Source organism: Rhinopithecus roxellana, chromosome 5 (assembly GCF_007565055.1).
Source record: "Rhinopithecus roxellana isolate Shanxi Qingling chromosome 5, ASM756505v1, whole genome shotgun sequence".
Classification (NCBI taxonomy): domain Eukaryota; kingdom Metazoa; phylum Chordata; class Mammalia; order Primates; family Cercopithecidae; genus Rhinopithecus; species Rhinopithecus roxellana.
This window is the reverse complement of record NC_044553.1, coordinates 68223480-68241442: the sequence shown is the minus strand read 5'-3', so window position 1 is coordinate 68241442 and position 17963 is coordinate 68223480. Positions and strand designations below refer to the sequence as shown.

Genomic DNA, 17963 nt, shown 5'->3' with positions numbered 1-17963 from the left:
TCTCAACTCTGGCACTAGTTGAAGCATATAGGCTAGTTTCATAAATCAGATGGTACATGTCGATTGAAGATTTAAGTCATGTTGCGCCGTTTTCTGATATATGAATACACTCAAGAAGGGGTGAGACAGAGCCCCTGTCTTACTGTTCCAAGAAGACTTGAATGTTTTAATATTTACAATATTTTGCTCTGAACTTGAAGGTCATTTGTCTTTAATGTAAGAAAAGCTAATGACATCATTAGATTAACTAACTATCCTTGTAAATTTGGGTTTGGAAGCTATCTTGTAAAATTTTACTACATTCTCAGTTTTTTTATATTAATTGTGATAAATATTTTAAACAAGTCATATTTTTAAATAAGCAATAATATAAAAAATTAAAAATGATTATGTTGGAGTGCTAAGATTATGCATATTTACCCCCAAGGTATTTTTTTAATACTGTTGGTTTCTTTTTCAGTGTAAAAAACCAAGTCTTTCCCATAACTGTTTAAAACCCATGGTACGGGTTTTAAAATGGAGGATTATGTAAATTGAAGTTATACTCCTTAGCTTAAACCTGTTGTGTAATCAAATTCTCCTGATTTGTCCTTGTCTGTACATAGATGGAGTACTGTGAGAAGAGCACTTTACGAGACACCATTGACCAGGGACTGTATCAAGACACCGTCAGACTCTGGAGACTTTTTCGAGAGATTCTGGATGGATTAGCTTATATCCATGAGAAAGTAAACTTTACAACATTTCATATCTGAAGACTTATGTTTACAAAAATTTATGCATAAAAGTATCAAATGTAAGATTGGAGAAAAACTGAAATAGAGGGAAAGCTAATAGAACAAAGTGTCAAAGACAACAAAATATTACAAAATATCAGAGTATAACATTAAAAAATGTTAAGAAAACTTTAAAGGTTAGGACAGGGATCAGCAAACTGTGGCCCACAAGCCAAATCTAACCCACTGCCTGTTCTTGTATGGCCTGTGAGCTAATAATGGCTCCTACATTTTTAAATGGTTGTAAAAAATTAAAAGGATATTTCATGACACATAAAAATTACATGAAATTCAAATTCTAGTGCTCCCAAGGTTATTGGAACATAGCTATGCTCATTTGTTTACATATTGCCTATGGTGGTTTTTTTTCCATAACAGCAGATTTGAGTAGTTGCAACAGGGACTGTAAAGCCTAAAGTATTTACTCTCTGGCCCTTTACAGAAAAAATTTGTTAATCTCTGGGAGAGGAGAAAATATTTGAACATGTAGGGAATGTGAGGATTATTCCTTGAGTGCTTTAGAATTAGGGCCAGGTGTGGTGGCTCACACCTGTAATCCCAGCACTTTGGGAGGTCGAGGTGGGTGGATCACTTGAGGTCAGGAATTCAAGACCAGACTGGTCAACATGGTGAAACCCCATCTCTACTAAAATTACAAAAATTAGTTGAGTGTGGTGGTGCACACTTGTAATCCCAGCTGCTTGGGAGGCTGAGGCAGGAGAATCATTTGAACCTGGGAGGTGGAGGTTGCAGTGAGCTGAGATTGTACCACTGCACTCCAGCCTAGGTGGCAGTAAGACTTCATCTCAAAAAAGAGAAGAAAAGAATTAAGCAAGAATGTGATTAATATTTGCCAAGTTATTTGATTCTAACAGAATTAGTGCCGCCCTTGATAGGAACACGGAGAAACCAGAAAGTCATCTAGCAAGAAGAGAAATGAGACTTTCTGAGTAAAGTAGCTTGTCACATGTCTAAAAATGTCATTTTAAAGCTAGAAATTGCCATAATAATGTAAATGCTAATGGGCCTAGCTTCAGGATGAAACACTGCTTACATTTTAAAAATGGGATTGTCTAATGCATTAACCAATATAAATTCATTATTTTTTTCCTTTGCCTCAAATTTCTTTAACCTTAAAATGTTTATACCGTACCGTATTTATACTGAGAAGCAAGGGCTGTAATTTACACATGTGTAGTTTATAAATGATTTGGTAGAAGCAGAATTTGCAAGGTTAGAAATGAAAATGAGTTCTGATGAGGGCCGTTTAAGCTGTATTACTGTGATTTTATCCTGGGATGCTAGAACAGTGCACCCTGTGCTTGCTTCCACTCCATCCAGTTTGCTCAGTATTGGCTAACCATTTGCTGGCATCTAACACGGTGCCATACCTAGAAATACAGGGAGGCACAAGTGTGTGTCCCATGCTTGCGAGGGACTTCTTGCTTCTAGAGGGAGCCAGAATTTACCTTCATGTAATGGTAAAAGAGATCGTTATTTTCTATATTATAATGCATGAAACAATACACATTACAAGCCATTAGGAAAATGAGAAAGCAGTCTTATGTAAACAAGTAATTATTGCACACCTACTGTGTGTGCTGGGGATGCCAAGTTGGTACAGTGCAAATGCATGGAAAAAAGCAAGAGTATCCTATGAAGGGAAGATGATACAAAGAAAGGAATAGAAGAAGCAATAAAAATGGTGTGTCTCTGTGACCAGAGCAGAGGTTTTGTGACGTAGCAGGGGTAAAGGTAACTTAGTGAACCCAGTGGAAGGGGCCTTAGATGCCACAGGGAACTATTTAGAATTCATCTGGTCAGGATACCACCAGGTAGAACTAGGAGATGGTAAAGAGGTCATAGGACAGTCAGGAGACATTGCAGAGGCCAGACAGCCTGGACCAGGGCGGTCTGTGGGAGAACACCTCGTACGATTTTCATCACTAGGTTGGTCTTTTAAATTAGGAAGTAGGTATAACTTTATGCATGGGAAACCATTGTTTACTTCTTCACTGTCTTTCAACAGGGAATGATTCACCGGGATTTGAAGCCTGTCAACATTTTTTTGGATTCTGATGACCATGTGAAAATAGGTGATTTTGGTTTGGCGACAGACCATCTAGCCTTTTCTGTAAGTATTTTAAAATTTAGACTGTACCTAAAAACAGACTCAGATGCCTTGATAATCCTGAAAGTGTTAGCAGATAGAATAGTGCATTCAGAGAACTATGCTGTCTAATCCTCAGGAGATTACACAAACCTGAAGGGGCATGCTGCGAATGATCTTGTAGGCTTTGAAATTGTGAGTATATTTTTTTGAGTGTATTCCCCTTGAGGGACACAAAATTATTGGCTTGGGAACAATATTGTGGTCAAAGGCATACAGTACTTTATGAAATCATTTGATATTTTGCTCTACCATGCCTGGCCCTGGACTAGATGCTTTATACCTTAGAGGCTTTTGTTGGTTTGGGGAAATGAGGCTCAAAAACATAAAACACCAGGAGAGCATACGGTTGTGAGGATCAAGAAAGGCTGGATAACAACAGTAGCATTTCAGATGTCCTTAAATGGTGGGTGGGAGTCCAAAAGGTGGAGGTTGAGGGCAGGGCCTGGTGACACCAGGATGGGGATTCCAGAAAGAAAGCACAGCCTGAGCAGAGGCCCCAGGGTAAGCAGACTTGGCTGTCGGAAGACTAGCATACTGTCTGACTGGCCAAAACTGTGAGGTGCAGGGGAGAGTGAGAGGATGCAGGGCAGTTGAGGAGTCATTGGAAGGTTGGGCAGTCTTTTAGGTGGTAGGCCATGCCGGGGGAAGAATTTTACTTCACATTATAAACCCAACTTATTAGGCACCAAGATCTGTAGGAAATGCAGTTAATTCCAAGGGTGATCAGGAAAGGAAAGTAGGATTTGAGTTAATGGTCAGAACAACCATTGGGGCCAAGTTAGAAGGTGAGACTAGGAGTAGAAATGGAGGAGAGGGAAGGCGGACAGTAAGGACACGGTCCCAATCATGCTCCCCATGGAGCATATGGGAGAGTGCTGAGACCAAGGATGGGCCAGATGGTGGGAATCTTGATCCCCAAACTAAAGAATTTAACTTGATGCCTGGAAGGCTGTAGCATAGTGAGATAGGTAAGAGCTCAGGCTCTGGAGTCTCACCGACCTGGAATAGAATCCTATCTCTGCCACTGCTTTGTAGCATGATCTTGGACAACTAATTAACTTCTCAATACCTCATCTGTAAAGTGTGCCTAATACTAGTGCCTAGCTCAAAAAGTTATCAGCAAGATAAATAAGAATGCAGGTAAAGCACCTAGAACAGTGCCCAGCACTAAGAATGTTGAAGCTGGTGTTACTGATGGTGATGGCTTATAATGGGAAGCACCTATTACAAATGCAGACATAACAATAGTGACTTAGGGTATTGACAACACTGTGGCACATAGTGGAGCGAGGTGAGGCTACCTGGGAGGTGTTAGCCATGAGCAAGGGTGGAACACATTTGCTGAGCAGCCTCTAGGAAAGAAGAGTAAAAATTGATGCAGAGAAAGTAACAGCAGTGAGGAAATTGAAAGATGAACTTGTTTTTAATACATTCTTACTCTTCTTAGAAAATGCCAAAATGTTTTTGGCATTTGCAACATGAAAATAAATTGGTTTCTCTAAGTGTTTGCATATTTCTGTCCTAAAGAAAGAGTTGTATAGTGATTGCCCCCCTCCCTCTTGATTTCATTGGGTTTTCTGAGAGCCTTGCATTAGTGGGTTGAGTAAACTAGAAAAAAAATTAAAACTCAAAGCATTATTATATTATTTTGATTTTCATGTAATATTTCCTCAGTCTTCATTTAGAAACGGACAAGCCATTCTCATGGAATAATATCATGTTTTGATTGGATATTTGGCTTACTTATGTTTTTAGGCTGACAGCAAACAAGACGATCAGACAGGAGACTTGATTAAGTCAGACCCTTCAGGTAAACCCAGAAGACTGTATATTTCATCCATGTGTTAAAGACCCCAGAATTTCTTAACCTGAAACCGGCTTTTTACTTGTAAAGGTTTTATTGTACAGCAGATTTTAATTGTTCCTTAAGTTAACAAAATTATGGAAATGCTTTAATTTTTTTTTCCTTTTCAATTTATTAATTGTTCTTTGAACTTTAAGAAATTAGAGCTTCAGTGAGTAGAATAATTGGCTCCCAGGCGTAGACAGTTTTATTTTGTCTAACCTCCGCTGGTAATGTGAGGTTACCTCATAACCTAGTCCATCTGGAGTCTTCTTGCCTAGCACTGTCCCTCCTCTGCAATAGCAAAGACATCCTTGTGTAGAACAGAGTGTGTGGCCATATGTGACTTATGGTTATTCATTTGGTCCAATGCATGTTGCTGCTTCCTGTGAGTGGCGTAGACAGTTAACAGATCATGCCTCACTTTTAAGAAGCCTTTTTTGTTTGTTTGTTTTAGTTTGTGTCATCTGTAAGTCCTATTATTGGGAAGTTTTCCCTCTGTTTTCCTCCACACAGGTCACTTAACTGGGATGGTTGGCACTGCTCTCTATGTAAGCCCAGAGGTCCAAGGAAGCACCAAATCTGCATACAACCAGGTAAGGGGTTTTGTGGGGAAAAGGAACCTGAAAATTAAGGAAATAGGACATCTAGATCATGGCATTTGGGGATTAGTCCCAGCTAAAATAGTCAGGACATCCACTTGTTCACACTCTAGGAAGGACTCATGGTCCCAATAATAGTGGCTGAAACTGGCACTGCTGCTGCCGGGAGCTTACAGTCCATCCATCCATCCATCCATCCATCCATCCACTCACCATCCATCCATCCATCCATCCACCCATCCATCTACCCGTCCGTCCATCCATCCATCCATCCATCCATCCATCCATCCATCTACTCACCATCCATCCACCCATCCATCCACCCATCCATCTACCCGTCCGTCCATCCATCCATCCATCCATCCAAAGAATGTGAGAACTAACCCCTATCTTGGGCAAGGTGCCAGGAACAGATGTGGCTCCAGCCCTCAGGGAGCTTGTCCACTGGTGGATGAAGCAGACAGCAAATAAGTAAAAAATGAAAGATATAATCACAAATTGTGGTGAGGGCTAGGAAGAAAAGAAATGGAGCTGAGTGACAAAGAGAACAGATTGACCAAAGAAGATCTCTTGAGAGGATGGCATTTAGGATAAAGGATGAGAAAGGACAAGCCACACAGAGTTGGGGGCTGACACATGCCAGGGAGATGGTGAGAAGCAGAGGAAAGTGCACACATAAAGAGGAAGCCCTGGGTGAGAGAGAGCTTCGTACATTTAAGACAGTCAAAAGGAAGGCTAGTGTGGCCACAGTGTGGCGAGCAACAGGGGAGAGAGGCATGAAGTGAAGCTGGAAAAGAAGGCAGGGAAAGATCACACAGGGCCAGGTTGGCCTGGATAAGGAGTGTGCATTTAATTTGAAGTACACAGGGAGCCACTGAAGAATCTTGAGCAAGAGAGTTCACTCTGGCTGCTGCGAGGAGGCTCTGCAGGAGGTCCAGGGAGGGCGGTTGGCAGCTGGAACTGGACTCCTAGCAGTAGAAATGGAGAGAAGTGTGCTGATTTAGGAAGGGAATTGAGAGATTTCCCCAATGGAATGGATGTTGGGTGAGAATGAGGAAGGGAAAAAGTCCAGGGCTGAGGTTTCTTCCTGGAGCACCTGGGTGAAGAGTAGTTGACTGAAGTGAAGAAACCTAGGGAAAGACATAAGGGGAAGGAAGAGAAGATGACAGAAAAATTCAGTTTGAGGCATGTTAGTTTGAAATATCTGATGAGAAATCCAATTAGAGATGTTGAGTAGACTGTTAGAGACCCAACACTTGAGTTCAGAGGAATGGTGAGAATCAGAAGTATAAATTTGAAATCAGCACACAGATAGGATTTAAAGCTATGAGACTGGATGAGATCACTTAGGGCAAGAGTGTAAAGCTGAACTTTAAAAACACTTTAGGTGCCAGGCATGGTGGTTCATGCCTATAATCCCAGGACTTTGGGAGGCTAAGGCGGGAAGATTGCCTGAGCTCAGGAGTTCAAAACCAGCCTGGGTAATATAGCGAGACCTCATCTCTACTGAATATCAAAAAAATTAGCCTGGCCTGGTGGCACACATCTGTAGTCCCAGCTCCTCAGGAGGCTGAGGTGGGAGGACTGCTTGAGGCCAGGAGATTGAGGCTGCAGTGAGCTATGATCATGCCAGTGCACTCCAGCCTGGGCAGTGGAGCAAGACCCTTTCTGAATCAATTATATATGTATAAAAGAAAATACATTAGGAAAGCAATTTGCATCAAAGCAACTGCTCAGGCTTGCAATGGAGATTCAAGCCTGGGTTTTGGTTCTGACAGGGAGCATTGGACAACAACATAAAGTTGGAACAGACCTCTAAGTACCTGGTGAGGGTGAGGGTTAGAGTATCGGGAGATGGGTTGCACACACTGTGAGTGTGGGCAGACACCTTTAGTCTTTTTTTTCTTTTTTTTTTTTTTTTTGAGATGGAGTCTCGCTCTTTTCACCCAGGCTGAAGTGCAATGGTAGAATATCAGCTCACTGCAAACTCCGCCTCCCAGGTTCAAGCGATTCTCCTGCTTCAGCCTCCTGAGTAGCTGGGATTACAGACGCCCGTCACCACATCTGGCTAATTTTTGTATGTTTAGTAGAGACGGGGTTTCGCCATGTTGGCCAGGCTGGTCTCAAACTCCTGACCTCAGGTGATCCACCTGCCTCGGCCTCCCAAAGTCCTGGGATTACAGGCATGAGCCACCGCACCTGGCCATATATACATATTTTTTAAAAAACCGAAGCGGGTGCGTCTTAGACATGAGTAGTAAATATCCCTGAGTGGTGGGATCATGAGATTGCTGTTTTATTCTTGATGCTTTTGTTCTATGCTTTCTGTAGCCAACACGTATAGGAAATGCCATAGTGAATGTTTTTAAGACATCAGAGGTCAAGAGTATTTCTTGAAAATGGCTTCCATTGTCCTGAAAGCGGCTCTGCACCTCTGTGCCCTTGACCATGTACAGTCTTTTCCTCGGCAGCCGTGCCATGCTTGGCTTCCTCAGACACACTCCCTTCCCAACGCCATCTTCTCCTTCATGGCACGCTACTTAGATTTTCTCTGCACTGACTTGTCTTTATGCTTCTTTTTTCTTTTTATTATAGATACTTTTTTTGTTTTTGTCAATTATTTAATAGTTATCTTGATTATTTATATCCTTCTAGTTTTTTGACTTTACTGTTTTTTTCTCTAGCTTTTTGTTTTATTTTTACTTATTTGTTATTTTTTTCCTAGCTTATGGAGGTATGATTGACAAAACTTGTCTATATTTAGGGTGTACAATGTGATGTTTTGATGTATGTATACATTGTGAAATGATTACCACAACGAAGCTGACGAACATTCCCATCACCTCACCTGGTTTCCATTTTTTATGTGTGGTAAGAACACTTGAGAGCTACTTTCTTAGCAAACCTCAAGAATACAATGCATTATTATTCATTATAGTCACCATGCTGTGCTTTAGATCTCCAGAATGTATTCATTTTATAACTGAAAATGTGTGCCCTTTGACCAGCATCTCCCCTTGACCCCTAGTCCCCAGCCCCTGGTAGCCACCACTGTGTTCTCTATTACTGTGGGTTTGACTTTTATTTAGATTCCACATACCAGTGAGATCATACAGTATTTGCCTTTCTGTGTCTAGCTTATTTCACCTAATATAATGTCCTCCAGGTTCATCCATGTTGTCACAAATGGCAAGATTCTCTTCTTTTTGAAGGCCATATGACCTTGTAGTCAGGAACTGGCCTTTTCTATCAGCTGTGGATTTTGGTCTGTGTTTCACTTTAAAGATGATTAGCCAAGATGCGAAACAAAGCAAATTTTTTTCTTTCTTTCTGTCTTTTTTTTCTTTTTTTTTTTTTTTTTGAGACGGAGTCTCACTCTGTCACCCAGGCTGGAGTGCAGTAGCGCGATCTCAGCTCACTGCTAGCTCTGCCTCCCGGGTTCACGCCATTCTCCTGCCTCGGCCTCTCAAGTAGCTGAGACTACAGGCGCCCGCCACCACACCTGGCTAATTTTTTGTATTTTTTAGTAGAGACTGGGTTTCACCGTGTTAGTCAGGATGGTCTCAATCTCGTGATCTCATGACCCACCCACCTCAACCTCCTGAAGTGCTGCGATTACAGCCGTGAGCCACCACACCTGGCCTAAAACAAAGCAGATTCTTATGATCAATCTCAGTTGTCCTTGCTCTTCAGCCATTATTTCCAGTTTTCAATCAGTGGTTTTCTATTGTCTGTGGCTACAACTAAACCAATTACCATTAATTTTCTAGGAAGGCCAGGCGTGGTGGCTCATGCCTGTAATCCCAGCACTTTAGGAGGCCAACGTGGGTGAATCACTTGAGTCCAGGAGTTGGAGACCAGCCTGGGCAACAGTCTCTACAAAAAATACACACAAAAAAATTAGCTGGGCATGGTGGTGCACACCTGTAGTCCCAGCTACTTGGGAGGCTGAGGTGGAAGGATTGCTTGAGCCTAGGAGGCAGAGGTTGCAGTAAGCCAAGTTTGCACCACTGCACTTCAGCGTGGGTGACAGAGTGAGACCCTGCCTCAAAAAAGAAAAAAAATTTCTATGAAAATGTTTAAAGACATCATGCCAAATATTTTGTCATCATCTAAATACAAAATATATCATTTAGCCTTTATAACCATAATTTTTGAGAACAAATCTTCACATTTTTCCAGTGTGACCTGTTTTGTACTCATACAAACTTTATTTCAGCTAACAATGCTTATCCTATAATTCCCTGGTAAATTACGCTTTCGTATCAAGGCTCTCTAAATGCAATTATTTTTCCGTCTCAGAAAGTGGATCTCTTCAGCCTGGGAATTATCTTCTTTGAGATGTCCTATCACCCCATGGTCACGGCTTCGGAAAGGATCTTCGTTCTCAACCAACTCAGAGATGTATGTATCAGGTGTCTCAGTACCTACATTTCCAGTAACCCGAATCTTAGCACAGAGATCAGAATTCAAAGCAGGATATTTTTCTGGTATTTATAATATAGAAAAGGCTGTCCTACTATAATTTTAATGACTCATGTATTCAGATATGCGAGACTAACCAGTTTTCCCATTTTTAGTGAAACGTTTTTCTGAGCAAAGGAAGTCACCTCAGTTAAGTTCTTGAAATAGCAGTTTTGGGAGCCAAATATCATCAGCATGTAGGAGGGATCTTACTGGTCTCTCTACTACGTTTCTACAACGAGGCTAGTGGAACCCCACCTCTGATGATGAAAAACTTGCCCCAGTTTTGTTTGTTTTTGGAAATCTTACCTGGAGAAATTGCTAGGTTATAGTTGCTTTTTAAAAAATTATTCTGAGATTTACTCTTGATTTTAAAACAAAGGAAGAAGCCACAAAATTGGATTTGATATTAATATGGTTATAACAAGGGAGTAGATTGTAAAAATAATGGGTATTTAGTTCTAGAAGTGAAAGATGCCTGTTGAGTGGACCAGGTGTAGTAATGTCTAAAGAAAACTACCGAGACCAGAAGTTAAAATGAGTCTGAAAAAAATATCTGCCCCTTGAAATGTTTTTCCCAATGAAATTTCCATTTGTGTTCTTGGGATTAATCCTTGCCTCTTTTACTGCCTGAGCTAAAAAAGGACCCACGTTACACGTGCGAGATCAGAGGTGCCCATGAGCAAACGCATTAAGATGAAAGTGAGGAATGAGGTTTGGGTGAAGGTAATTTAAATTCACATATTTATGAGCAAGACTTCTGGAGAGCCGCCTTCTTTCTTACTGAGCAGAGTGAAGCAGGAATATCTATTAAGTTAATTCATAAACACAGTAACTAGAATGCAGTAAGAATACTCCTGTATTCCACTCAAAGAATACTTCTCTGGATAGTTTTGAAAACAATGAAATTATTTTACTGTCAGTACAACGTGGACAGCTGTGCTCGTAAAGTATAGGACTAAGTGAAGTGATTACTATTGCCTTGCCTTGATTGGAATACTTTTAGATGATTGTGTCCTTAATGAAGTGCCTTTCTTTAGTCTAAAATTCATGTTTATTTACCAGAAAGGTGAGAACTTTTGGGGAAGTAGAGATTTTTTTTCTCTTACTCTATCTGTGTTGGTAGATGGGTGTTTTTTTGTTTGTTTGTTTGTTTGCCTTTTTTCATCTACATGTTTAATAAAACTACTTTGTTGTTCTCCGAAGCCATTAGATTTTTACTTTGTACTCAGATGTGCTTTCTGCCCCTTGAAATTTTTTTCTCAATGAAATTTCCATTTATGATTTTTGGGTTAGTCCTTGCCTCTGTTATTGCCTGAACTAAAAGGGACCAGTGTTATAGTATGTGAGGTCAAAGGTGCGAACAGCATTAGGACAAAAGTGAAGAGTGAGGTTTGGGTGAGGATGTCATTTGCGTAAAGTTTATATTAAAATAATATATATGTAATTGGAAGAATAAGCGTCAGGTTTCAAGAAGGTATCACCTATCTTTCCTTGCTAGCAAATTTTTATTTCTGTATTTGATTTTCTTACTTATGGTGAATAAATGCTTTCACTGTGGCAGTCTGCCAAAACCTTGCTGATTTGAATATATTTTTTTAGCCCACTTCGCCTAAGTTTCCAGAAGACTTTGATGATGGAGAGCATGCAAAGCAGGTAATTTTCTGATGCATCAATTACAATGTCTTCCGTCTTGCATTTTAATTATTATTTTTCTCCTTTTTCAATTAGTAATCTTCTGCCACTCATTCTCTTGTGTCCTGGGAACAACGTGGGGAAAAAATAGCAAAAGATGAAGCACTTTTAGACTTGATCTACACCATAAAAATGCCAAGGGCTGGCACAGAAAATGAACAAACTGCAGGGTTCTTTGTGCAATTCATTGTGCTTTTGAAGTGCTATTTGGACCCTTGGCTTAGCTGTTGAGAAAAAAAAAAAGAATCCTTTTACAGCTTATTGTTTTTGATAAAGCTTGGGGCTTTAAGAAAAAAATGTAATTTAAAACTGTAATTTTGTTCTGTTTTGTAGTTGCAGTAGCTCAGATTATAGGGCAAGGGCTGCATTTGCTAGACAGTCTTTTGTTACAGTATTTTAAAGCAAAATAATTTCTCCTATATACCATAAATATCTGAGTGTATGTGTGTGTGACTCATGACATAGGCTAATACTAGCATCCAGCAAATATTTAAAAAAAAACTATTTTAGTGAATTTGTGTATTGGGCTTCTGGTACACCTTTCTTCTGAATGCCAGTTGTTTGTCTTGGTACAGTGGTTAATACTCTTGTCATACGGAAGTTTATTTCTTAAATTGACTTACTGACAGTTATAATCAAGGCAAATCCCTATTTAAATCATTAATGTTGAGTACAGAAGCATAGATAGAATATTGTATTAATCTGGTGCTTCTTGCTTGCTGGTTATGTATCTGAATGGACAAACCACTTTTCTAGACTTTAATTTCCCCCACCTATAAAATAAAAAGATGAAATACTCCTTATTTGTATTAGCACTAACTCTGTGTCATTTGGTAATGTTTAGCATGACGGTTATTTATGGCTGTAGGGACCCATTCTGCCTCATCTGTTTAGTTGGTGAAGGCCATTAGAAATACATTGAGTCATGTTTCTGCTTCTTTTGGTAGCTATTATTGTTTCTGGGTGTCATAAGTAAATGTTCATTTCATAGCCTTTTCTTATAACAAGGTCAGTCTTACTTAGTTGTTCCCCTTGTTGACAGCTATAATGGCCCAAGAACTATACAAACCATTTTTCACCATGAGGACTGCACTTCTACCATCAGATATATACTCCTACCGTTGAGCATTTGAGTCTGGGCTGTACAAATTGGCACCAAAACAAAAACAGCAAAACCACAACCACCTCCCATGTCATAGTTATTGCTTTTTAGATGAAAGGAGCAAATGTAGAAGATGCTTATAGAATGAGCATAACATAACTTTTTGCCATGCACATTTACCAGTACAGCAGGGTCTGTTATGCTCAGTAGGGTATTCTTGTTTTTGTCAGTTTAATATACCTTTCATAAAAGTTGTATCATGTCATTTTCTTTCTATATAATACTCCTATATCCCATACAAAGTAATTGCCTGTGTTTTTATTTTACCCTACGACTGGAAGGAGAGTGGGGAGGGGGGACATATTTTAAAGATTTATAATTAGAAAATGCTTAATAAAAGTCCATCTAATAATTGAGGTTTTCTTATCTCAAATATTTCTCTAACTCCTTATAAATCTTTATTATAAACAAGAGGATTAAGCATCATTAAGGAACCTCTCAAACGTTTAGATTGCCTTCATATGGTTCACTGCTTTAATGAGGTGGCTGTGGAGATATAACAAATGAGTAACATAAATCAAGAGAATTCAAGGGAATGGTATCAATACAAATAACATAAATGGAGAAGAAACCATTAAAATAAGATGTTTTACATTGCTTTTAGGATTCCAGCAGCTATTATGCATTACAATTTCTACCAAAATTAGGCATGTGAAGCTATTTATTTTATCTTTTTACACCTTTTTATATGATATTTTGTGTGTTTATAAGGCCTAATTTCTGCTTCTATGTAGTTGTCAAGTTGAGTTTTTTTTTGCTTGTGACAATAAAGTATAAAAAGAAGGGGCCTTCTTTTAAGAAATGTTCATACTACATTGTTGCACAACTTTGTCGTCATAATAAAGCAGAAAAAATAATGACCTATTCAGAAATTTCAGAATGCCAGTTAAGTGCAATAATAAAGAATAATGGCACCTTTTCTTTGACCTGAACTGACTACTGACTTGTCCAGAGCATAGCTGAGCATTATCCATTGCGTCCCATCAGCAGTGTGCCTGGGTTTTATTGTAGAAGTCCGTCATCTCCTGGCTGTTAAACCACGATCCAGCAAAACGGCCTACAGCCACAGAACTGCTCAAGAGTGAGCTGCTGCCCCCGCCCCAGATGGAGGAGTCAGAGCTGCATGAAGTGCTGCACCACACACTGACCAACGTGGATGGGAAGGCCTACCGCACCATGATGGCTCAGATCTTCTCCCAACGCATCTCCCCTGCCATCGATTACACCTATGACAGCGACATACTGAAGGTGGGCTTAAACCACGCTGCACAAAGGGAGCTTCACCTGGTCCACAAAAGGATCAAGCCAGTTTCTCACAGATTCTTTTAATGCCTCCAACAAAGTTCTTATGTGAGGTATTGGAAGCCCCTAAAAGTACATGCAAAATGTGCGTATATGCATTCAGAGAAGAGGATCCATACTTTCAATCACCTACTTGAAGGAGTCCTTGATTTTTCCTCCTCCCCACCCACTCAAGAGATTAAGAAGTAGTGCATACAAAAATTAGCCGGGCGTGGTGGCATGCACCTGTAATCCCAGCTACTCGGGAGGCTGAGGCAGGAGAATCGCTTGAACCCAGGAGGCAGGGAGGTTGCAGTGAGCCAAGATCACGCCACTGCACTCCAGCCTGGGAGACAGAGCAAGATCCCGTCACACACACAAAAAAAAAGACAAAGAAAAAGAAACAGTGCATTTAGAGACTGATCCCTAGCCAAAATGCCCAGAGCCAAAAGCATCAACCAGCTCATATCTAGATGAAATAGAAAGTAGTTCCCGGCCGGGCGCGGTGGCTCAAGCCTGTAATCCCAGCACTTTGGGAGGCCGAGATGGGCGGATCACAAGGTCAGGAGATCGAGACCATCCTGGCTAACACAGTGAAACCCCGTCTCTACTAAAAATACAAAAACTAGCCGGGCGAGGTGGCGGGCGCCTGTAGTCCCAGCTACTAGGGAGGCTGAGGCAGGAGAATGGCGTAAACCCAGGAGGCGGAGCTTGCAGTGAGCTGAGATCCGGCCACTGCACTCCAGTCCGGGCGACAGAGCGAGACTCCGCCCCAAAAACAAACAAAAAAAAACAAACAAACAAAAAAGAAAGTAGTTCCCAGTGCTGGTTGCACATCTACTTCACCTCAGAAACTCTGACAAGGCAGATGCCCAAGTCCCATAGCCCATCTAGTGGCTCAGAATCTCCAGGTGTGAGGCATTTCAGAATCTCGTTAAAAGCTTCCAAGCAGTTTCTGAAGTGTAGCTAGGTTGCCAGTTTGGGGAGACATTTAATTTCTTTTAAAAAGAAAAAAAATCTGAAGCATATTAGTGAAATGTTAAAATTTAATAAAGTTGGATGAGTAGCTAACAGGTGTTTGTTATATTCTCTATATGTTTCTGTATGCTTAAAATATGATATAATTTTAAAAGATAGAGTAGTGGAGGAAGTCATAGTAAAATTTATGGAAGATCAGTATAGATTTTAGAGATCAAACACAGTTTTTACTGGCTGGCAATATTATTATAGAAAGATATTTGCGGGATTATAGGTGACTTTTTTATAGATGTCTTTTTGCTTATCTGTTGTTTCTAAATTTTCTATAGTGAAATGGTACTACTTTTATAATATAAAAGCAAATGAAAAAGCTATTGGCAAAATATGTAAATGCCATGTAGCTTTCAAAAGGCCTGCCATGAATCACCTTGGTATGTGGGAGGGGCCTGATGCTGTCAGGTGGTCGTTGTGCCACAGTATTCCTGAGAGTCAGGGAGAATGTGTTTATTTGATTAGCTCTCTCTGAAAGGCAGTATCAATGTAACCAAGAATTTGGGCTTTGAACCCAGGCAACCTTCCCATTGCTTGAAAGGTTAGCTCGTGCTTTCCAAAGCAGGCCATGAAAGGTATGTGTCCTCTTCCCTGATGTGTTCAAAGAGGAAGGGACTTGTCGAGACTTCTTTTTTGAACCTGGAAATAAGCGATGTAGTGCCTACTGCAAGCCACAGGTTAATATCTTAAAGGATCCATTTGATAAGCCTTCAGTGATGATGTTTTAATCGGTCCTGTTTTAGGGCAACTTCTCAATCCATACAGCCAAGATGCAGCAGCATGTGTGTGAAACCATCATCCGCATCTTTAAAAGACACGGTATGTATGCCCTTTTAAAAAATGATATTTCTTCTCATAAGACTTTTTTCCTCATTAGAAAGTGCTGTTAGTGTTTGGGCATACCATATTTTACTTTCAAATTCAGTTATAAATAATTGACATCATATGGAATTTAAGCTTATTTTTGAAACTGATTTGAATGCTACAGCCTTGCTGTTAATACTAAAATGCGATTGGTTTGTGGAGTCAGAAATATGACCAAACTGTCAAACTTAACTCTAGGTGAGCTCTCTATTAATAAATGTAGAGAACTAAAGAAAAACTGATGGTCGGGCGCAGTGGCTGAAGCCTGTAATCCCAGCACTTTGGGAGGCCAAGACGGGCGGATCATGAGGTCAGGAGATCGAGACCATCCTGGCTAACATGGTGAAACCCCGTCTCTACTAAAAAATACAAAAAACTAGCCGGGCGAGGTGGCGGCGCCTGTAGTCCCAGCTACTCGGGAGGCTGAGGCAGGAGAATGGCGTAAACCCGGGAGGCAGAGCTTGCAGTGAGCTGAGATCCGGCCACTGCACTCCAGCCTGGGGGACAGAGCGAGACTCCCTCTCAAAAAAAAAAAAGAAAAACTGATATGATTTCAATGGTCCCAGTAGCGATTACTTAACTGTCAGGTTTGTGTTAATTTTAGGCTACCTCCTAAGAAGAATGTGAACTTGATGATGAGCTATTTTTTCTCATTTGGTGTAGGAGCTGTTCAGTTGTGTACCCCACTGCTGCTTCCCCGAAACAGACAAATATATGAGCACAACGAAGCTGCCCTATTTATGGACCACAGCGGGATGCTGGTGATGCTTCCTTTTGACCTGCGGGTGAGGCTGGGAACACACTGCTGACAATCAGGATGCTGTATCTAGTCACAGGGATGGCATCTCTGTTAAAGGATTTTTTCCCTAGGCTTATATTATAAATATCACCTTTAGGAAATGTATTCTTGAGGAAGTTGTCAGATTGAGAGCATTGTTGGAGTGGAGGAAATGTTTGGTCCTAAATGCCCCCACCTTCCTAATAGCACAGGTGTTTATGACTCTAGGAACTGGAGGAACCCTGCATTGCAGGTGCCACATGTGTACCTCAGTGTTGAGTGACCACAGCAGGTTAACCCCACCCACTCAGACAAATAAATGTAGTTTGTTTGTTTTTTTAAACCTCCTGGCTAGATCTTCAGTAAACATCCTAACATGTTAATGCCTAGAACAGTTAAATTATTCTAACAGCAAGTGTCTCTCCTAATTGGGTATGCTGAGTTTTGCCTGTCCTGCTTTCTTCTGACCCCCAGGGATCCCGACAACAGCAGCAGTCTTACTAGTCTTTCACTCACACAGTGTTGGCTGCTGACAAGCTGTCTGTGGTGCTATATGATAGAGCAAGGGAAACATGAAATGCGTGTGACAGACAAGGGCTTAATACCTCTCATGTGCAGAAAGCACTGACAAGGGGAGACATGAGCAAAGGATATAACCAGGCAGCTCTCAGAAGAGAAAATGTGCATGGTTGATAAACTTCTGAAAAGTTGTTCCACCTCACCAATAATAAAGAAGTGCAATGCTATCTCAACTTCACCCATCAGACAGGAAACATTTTTAAATTAATGTTATCCAGAGATGACAGGGGTGTAGGAAAATAGGTACTTCCATATGTTGCTGATGGGAATGTGGACTGCTAAACCTTTAGAAATGTAATCTAAAAGTTTATAATAAAAGTTGTAAAATTTTGATGCACATTCTGTATCCTTAGAACCAGCAATCCCACTTTGAGCAATTTATTCAAAGAAAGAAAAACACATTAGTGTATGAATGTTAAAAGGATGTTAATTGCCGTATTATTGAGGTAGCCAAAAACTGTCTGCCTGTTTATCTATAGGAAAATGGTTGAATAATTTGTCAACAATATTATGGAATATTAAGGAGCTATTGAAAAGAACATTGAACTAGGCACAGTGGCTCATGCCTATAATTCCAGAACTTTAGGAGGCCTAGGTAGGAGGAGTGCTTGAGCGCAGTAGTTCAAGACCAGCCCGGGTAACATAGGAAGACCCCATCTTTACAAAAAATCTAAAAATTAGCCCAGTGTGGTGGCTCGTGCCTGTGGTTTCAGCTAC

At 40.6% G+C, this 17963-nt stretch overlaps 1 protein-coding gene across 3 annotated transcripts in view; it reads left to right on the top strand.

Moving 5' to 3' along the window:
* EIF2AK4 (eukaryotic translation initiation factor 2 alpha kinase 4) overlaps positions 1-17963 on the top strand; it is a 108001-nt gene that overhangs the window by 57192 nt on the left and 32846 nt on the right. For all 3 annotated transcript variants that reach the window (XR_004057248.1, XM_030930184.1, XM_030930185.1), the window contains exons 15-23: positions 606-728; positions 2806-2910; positions 4705-4759; positions 5309-5388; positions 9697-9798; positions 11461-11514; positions 13727-13963; positions 15769-15844; positions 16553-16674. Coding sequence is in view for 2 of the 3 variants with exons in the window: in XM_030930184.1 (XP_030786044.1) it covers positions 606-728; positions 2806-2910; positions 4705-4759; positions 5309-5388; positions 9697-9798; positions 11461-11514; positions 13727-13963; positions 15769-15844; positions 16553-16674 (954 nt within the window). In the remaining variant the exon portion in view is untranslated. The remainder of the gene's footprint in view (positions 1-605; positions 729-2805; positions 2911-4704; positions 4760-5308; positions 5389-9696; positions 9799-11460; positions 11515-13726; positions 13964-15768; positions 15845-16552; positions 16675-17963) is intronic.